At 52.3% G+C, this 6,612-nt stretch overlaps 1 protein-coding gene across 4 annotated transcripts in view; it reads right to left on the reverse strand.

The window, feature by feature from the left end:
- The window catches only part of MYT1L (myelin transcription factor 1 like), a 167,731-nt gene that overhangs the window by 30,041 nt on the left and 131,078 nt on the right, over window positions 1-6,612 (reverse strand). For all 4 annotated transcript variants that reach the window (XM_023518421.1, XM_023518420.1, XM_012810590.1 and 1 more), the window contains exons 15-16: window positions 6,223-6,306; window positions 4,169-4,390 (exon numbers count right to left, since the gene is read on the reverse strand). In XM_023518421.1, coding sequence (XP_023374189.1) covers window positions 4,169-4,390; window positions 6,223-6,306 — 306 coding nt within the window. The remainder of the gene's footprint in view (window positions 1-4,168; window positions 4,391-6,222; window positions 6,307-6,612) is intronic.

Below are 6,612 nucleotides of genomic sequence, written 5' to 3' on the forward strand. Positions count from 1 at the left end.
CTCACATTCACAATACTCCATCTGGTAATCTCACATTCATAATACTCCATCTAGCCACTTCACACTGACAATACTCTGGTCTCCTCACACTCACAATACTCCATCTGGTCTCCTCACATTCACAATACTCCATCTAGTCACCTCACACTCACAGTACTCCATCTGGTCTCCTCACATTCACAATACTCCATCTAGTTCCCTCACACTTACAATACTCCATCTAGTCACTGTCCCACTCACAATGCTGCATCTATTCAGAAATTCATGGGCATCACATGCTGATGCACACAGAGCCTGGCTTGGTCCTTGGAATGGTAACAGGCTTCTTGGTCATGGTGGGGACCCAGCTATGACTTCTGATGTGTGATGACAAGTGGATCTATGTTTCCTCTTGGGGACAAGACCTGGTAGTGTGGTCTTTACTCTGAGCCAGTCAGGAGACAGCAGGAATGAATTTTTCATGAAGGACATGTGCTTTTCAATGTACTGTCTGTACTTAAGGACATAAAGTGTCTTTCTTTTACTGTTTGAATATCAGTGCTGCCTCAGTAGAAATATTTGCCTGATATATATGAGAAAGTGTGCGGTTTTAAAGGACTGAACTTTTCTTGTAACAAAGGACTGACCTTTGCTTGTAACTATTTTTTAAAGAATATCCAGTAAGTCCTAAAATTAAAGGACTCATTTCCTTCGTATCAGTTCTCCTTTTTATAGGCATGATGTAGCTCAGGAAACAAGGACGGGGGAAAAACCTCTCACCTGATCCTTAAATGCATGAAGAACATAGCCCAGTCTAGAACTTGCTCTGAAACAAGACGAAAGTGACTCCCCACAGAGAGGATGGATGCACAGAGTCCCCCGCCTAGGCCCTGTCCAAGGCGCAGGGCCAACTGCACCTATGCCTGGGTGTCAGCACTTGCTTGAAAGCAGCCCTTCAGTATCTAACTAGATCAGGATTCAGGAGAGTGAGAAACACAGCAGGTGATTTCTGTTTCAGCCTCGTCTTTGCTCCTGATTCTAAAGGCTTGCTTTCTCAGTGTGTGGGGTTTACAGAGGCCCGTGTTGTGAACGTGACACACCAGCACTGTCCTTTTGGGAGGCTCCTGCTCACCCAGGCTGTAAAGGTTTGGGAAAACCACCCATTGGCCTCAGCACCATGGCTAGGCCAGGGGCCTCCAAGGATAGGGAAACGTGTTCGGGACTGTAATAAGCTATGTCGTTACTACCCGCCCCGAAGAGAGCACTTTGTCTACATAATGAAATGAAAGGGAACTTGTTCAACAGACAGACACCTTGGTCAGCACACAATGGGATATTGTTTGGGCTTAGAAAGGAAGGAAATTCTGACACGTGAATGGACTTTGAGGACACTGTGTTAAGAGAAATCAGCCCACAACCACAATGTGATTGTACTTATGGGAGGTGCCCGGCATAGTCAAACTCACAGCGACCGCAAGTGGAGTGGTGGGTGGCAGGGTGGGTGTGAGAAGGGGGTGTTGTCTAATGGAGATGGAATCTCAACGCAGGACAAGGAAAATGCTCAGAGCACTGCCTCCTGGCAATGTTAGCGCAGACGCTCCCCTGCTGCTGGAGGGGCAGGTCCCTGTTAGCCCACCTGAGTTTGGGAATGCATCAGATACTTCCACCACGCACCCAGCTCCCCCCGGCATGCTCAGAACGCTTACCTTAGCCGAAGTTGAGCAAAATCATCTAACACAAAACCTGCTTTACAATAAAGTGTGGAGTACTCAGGTCACTTCCTGCCTCGTGTGCCCGAGGTGAGCACAGTGGTGTGTGAGGTCTCCAGTGCAGTCCCACTGTGTGCTGCTATGCACCGTTGTAAAATCGGAAAGTTCAGCTGGGGACCATCACATACCTGACACTGCCTAACTTAAAAATGTTTAAGATGGTAAATTTTATGTCGTGAATATTTTACCACAATTATAAAAGCAAAACTAAACAAAATGCAGGCCCGCGATGCTCAGGTCTGTCCATTTCCCTCACCCACGTGCCTTCCAACCCAAGCTGTCACGCTGCACCAGTGTGTCCAGAACACTTGTCCCTCCACCTCAATGTCCCTTTACCTCTCAGAGAGCCTCTAAGCAAAACAGATTCAGCTGCTCCACAGTGCTCTACTGGCGCAAGGCAGGAACCCGTGGGAAGTGGGGTCGAGGCTGGTACATCAGCACCCTCCTTACATCTCACATGTGGGGCCAGGCTGGGCAGGCTGCAGGGCAGGCCTTGGACTTCTGTGGCCTCCAGAGGCCCAGGGCCCTCCAGAGGGGTCTGCCAAGGCCTGGGCGAGGGTGGGCAACCAGCAGGGGCAGAGTGTGCAGATTCTGGATAAGATGAGCCTGCATGCTGTGGTTTTGCTCACTGAATACGGCCTGCGGCTTGCTGAGACTGCTTCATGCATCTGAGCAGACCCTGTGACCCTGTGCTCTGCTAGAGCCTGGCAGGTGCCCCTTATGGAAGAGAAAACAAGGTGAGGCTAGCAGGCAGCAGAGGTGTAGGTGAGAGCCCAAGGGTGCCAGCCAGCATCCAGGAGGGGCTGCAAGGGACGGCCTGCTCTCCACCTCCTGCTCCTGGGCTCACACCCATCGCACTCTATGCCCATAGGTGGTTTTCTCTTGACCCCAACATGCCAACTCAGCCAGAGCTGAGGGGACAGGAACAGCAGGCGCAGCACCTGGCACCTGCCCTTAAAGTCAAGTGGACACAACCTAACCCAGAGGAGAGCTCCTCTGGGCACAAAGGTCCAGGGGGCCTTGGTTTTCTAAGACACCATCCTCCAGCACCTGGACTTCAGTGGTTCCCGGAGGGAATGTCCTTACTTATTTGTCATATAGGTGAGAGAGGTTTTTAAAGTTTTAATAAATTTCATTAGTGGCCTATGATCTGGGGAAGTGGAACTTTTGGGAGGGCATTTGGCACTATCTGTCAAAATTTGAAAACAAGCATTTTTGCTTCCAGACTATACCCTGAAGATGTGGCTGCACAGGCCACACCCCTGTGGGCAGAGGACGTTTACGTGAGGTCCTCTGAGACATGCAGACCCAGAATGGGGATGGAGGTGGCACAGCTGGGGGTTAACTTTGAAGGACGTTGCAGCCTGTTTGTAGAGGGAGGTCCACCCAGGAGCACAGACATACCTACCTGCTGGTCCTTGGGGTCTAGAGACCCAGGGTCTGCCTGTGTGGCAGGGGGCTGGTGGTGCCAGGTACGTGTGTGTGTGTGTGTGTGTGTGTGTGGGTACCTGGGATCGTGGTATGAGCTTTTTGTCCAGACAAGCCACCTGCCTTTGGAAACAGGGTAGAGAGGCCAGGTCAGGGAAAGTATGCTGGATTTTTCCCTTTAAACCCAGTTATATTGTTCAAATTTCCTACCTGAGCAGGATTTCTTTAATAATTAAATAATATTCCTTAGTAGTTGGTAAGGCTCAACGACACATGCCCTGAACACACCACTTTCCCATTCTACTCGCTGAGTTGGAGATGGCTCCATAGATAGATCAGAAGTGCTGGTGTGAGCCCCGTGCAGGGAACGCCCAGTTCTCAGAGGTCACGAATGCCGCCTGCTCCTGCGGGCAGCATTCTTGGTCCTGCAGGCTCCGCTGGCCTCAGAGAGGCCCCGCCTCAGCCCGTCCTGTCCAGTCCATGGAACAGGCTCGCCTGGGACAATATACTAGCATGCATTTCCTTCTAAATTAAGCAAATAAAAACGAATGCAGCTGGTTGGATATTTGGGAGATTTTCTCATGTGTCTTTGGCACACTCACCACGCGTCCACAGCAGCAAACGCTGCCCTCTTTCTCCAAGTGGGGCCTGAACATAAATGATTCTAGAGAATGCTAAGTGTGTCTGTGTGTTCAAAATTACAATCTATTTCTCAATGTAAATACTGTGTGTTCAAAATTACAATCTATTTCTCAATGTAAATACTGATTAAAAACATTGAAAATGCCCATAGATGGGCTTAAGGAGGGTGCTCTTCAAACAGATTTAAATTGCTCCCTCTCTCCCCAGACCTCCGAGTTTGTCAGTTTGCTACGACAGTTTTCAGCCATTTCTTCCTAAACTGGGGTGATGAAGGAAGAGCTGGCACCTGCTCCCATCCCAGCCAGCCACATGACAGATCTCCCAGCCCAGCGGAGGATGTAAGTACTCACCTCCGGTGCGTGAGGAAGCTGCCACTGACGTGCCCCGACCCGTCACATCCTGGCGTGGGGCAGGACATGCCTTCCGTCTTGACTGACTTCCACGAGAACTGGGAGCCATTGAGGTACCCATCCTTCTGCCTCTTGGCGGCCAAGGGGCACCCCGAGGCGCTGCGGTGCGAGGCGTATTTTCCTGTGATGTGGCCCTGGCCGTCGCAGCCGGGTACAGGACACCTGCGTGGCAGAGAGGGGACACATTACTGTCTGGCTGCCTCAGACCCAGAGCCTATACCACAAAGTCCACACAGCCTGACAGGCACTGGGCAGGCAGAGGGAAGGAGGAGAGGAAGGAGAGGGAAGAGGAAAGGAGGAAGGAAGGGAGGAGAGAAGAAGAGAGAAATGGAGGGAAGAGAGGGAGGAAGAGGAGGGAGGGATGAAGGAAGGAGAGGGAGGGAGGGAAGGGGGGAGAGAGGGGAGCAAGGGATGAAGGGAAGAGAGGGAGGGGGAGGAGAAAGAGGGAGGGAGGGAGAGAGGACAGAGGGAGGGAGGGGGAAGGGAGGAAGACAGAGAGGAGTGAGGAAGGGAGGAAGGATAGGGAGGTAGGAAAGGGAGGGAGAGAGGGAGAAGGGAGGGAGAAGAGGGAGAGAGGGAGGAGAGAAAGAGGGAGGGATGGAGGGAGGGAGAGTAGGAGAGAGAAGGAGGGAGGAGAGAGAGGGAGGGCTATAGGAGGGAGAGAGAGGGGTGAAGGAGGGAGGGAGTGGGGAGGGAAACCAAGGAGGGGTGCCACCAGCTGGAGCACCAATGACTCTGCCTGGCAACAGCCCTTCCAGAGCTCGTGGAAGGCAGTTCTGCAAGGACCTGGGCAAGGACCAGCCCTGTGGGTCACAGAGACCCAATGAGACTGGCAGCCACTGGCACACAGATGTCTAGCAGACACTGCTTGGAGCAGAATCACAGTTTCATCAGGGAGATATCGGGGTTATGCTTAGAGGCTTTCTCATGTTCTTCTCCAGAGTGAGAGGACATTGATTCGTTTGCTTGTGTTCTCTGGAAGCCAGAAAATGCCCTTTCAGCTGGTAAGTTTTTAAGCCATATTGAGGCCCCTGGAACAGCGGGGCACAGAAATGGGAGGCAAAAAGGGGTGCATAGACAGGGCACAGACAAGGGAGGCAGAGATGGAGTGCAGAGAAGGGGGGCAGACAAGGGGGTGCATAGACAAGGTACAAGGAAGGGAGGCAGAGACGAGGTGCAGACGGTGCAGAGAAGGGGCACACAGAGGGGGTCAGAGACAGGGAGCATAGAGAGGGGCACACAGAGGGAGTCAGAGACAGGGAGCATAGAGAGGGGCACATAGAGGGGCCACAGAGAAGGGCCACAGAGTCCCCAGGGGGACTGTTGTGGAGCTGAAGTGGACCCTGGCTCCCAGGTGCTGCGTAACCAAACTCCTGCCTTCAGTCTGGCTGCAGGACCCAGACACAGAGCCAGGAAGTTCTGACAGCACTTTCTGCAGAATTTGCATGTGTATTTTATTTTGATAAATCATAATTTGCTGTTACAATTTATCCTTTAATTCATTTTTATTTTGTTTTAATTAAAATTTTTCCCCAAAGACGTTGAGTGACAGTAAATTCCAGGAGGCTGTGCCAGGTGTCCTGTGTGGGCACTGAGGCCTCAGCACCCCAGCATACACACTCTGTGCAGCCGCAGGTTGGTGCCCTCGGGCTGGGGCTGGGTCAGCCCTGGCTTCGAGTCCTGCCTTAGAACTGAGCGGTGTTCATAAGAGAGCATCAGTAAAGCTTTCTCTGTGGGGTTGTGGCTGAGGGAACCCTTAGTTGCTTTTTCCACCAGGAGAAGAGGGGGGGGTTTGTGATTCTCCCACTCAGAACATCAGGGAATCGTCACCACTCATTGCTGGACAGCACCGGCAGCTTGTTGGCCAGTGAGCAGAAGAGCTCTGGTTTGGGATGCTGGCTGCCCTTAGTCTACTGAGAGCTCCGAGATGCCCACTGAGACAGAGTCTCTTTCCTGCTGATGAGCACGTGCTCCCTGGCCAGCCTGGCCCCTACCTGATGGGCTCTTGGTCATCCTTGTCCTCCTTGCTCTGAGCTATCCTGATGCCGCTCTTCTTTGCTCTTGGGCAACCTGAAAGGCTAAAGAAGAAACGTGTTTCAGAAAGCATCACACTGCTCATGCTGATCAGATGCTGGACAACTGCGGAGGTTCTGACTCTTTCCTTCCCAAAGACTGTGCTTGTGGGCTGAGGTCAGAACCCAGGGGGCCAGAACCCTTCCTCACAGCCCTGGAGGCCCTGGGAGCCTTCACAGCAAAGAGGTCTTCAGGGGAGATGGGGTAGGCTGGATGCAGGCAGAGACTTGGAGGGGCAGAGGCAGCGGGGAGTCACCAGAGATGCTGAGACACAGAGAGAGACAGAAACAGAGGGAGAGAGAGAGATGGGG

The sequence above is a fragment of the Otolemur garnettii genome, unplaced genomic scaffold (assembly GCF_000181295.1).
Source record: "Otolemur garnettii isolate 467f Iridium unplaced genomic scaffold, OtoGar3 scaffold00139, whole genome shotgun sequence".
Taxonomy (NCBI): Eukaryota; Metazoa; Chordata; class Mammalia; order Primates; family Galagidae; genus Otolemur; species Otolemur garnettii.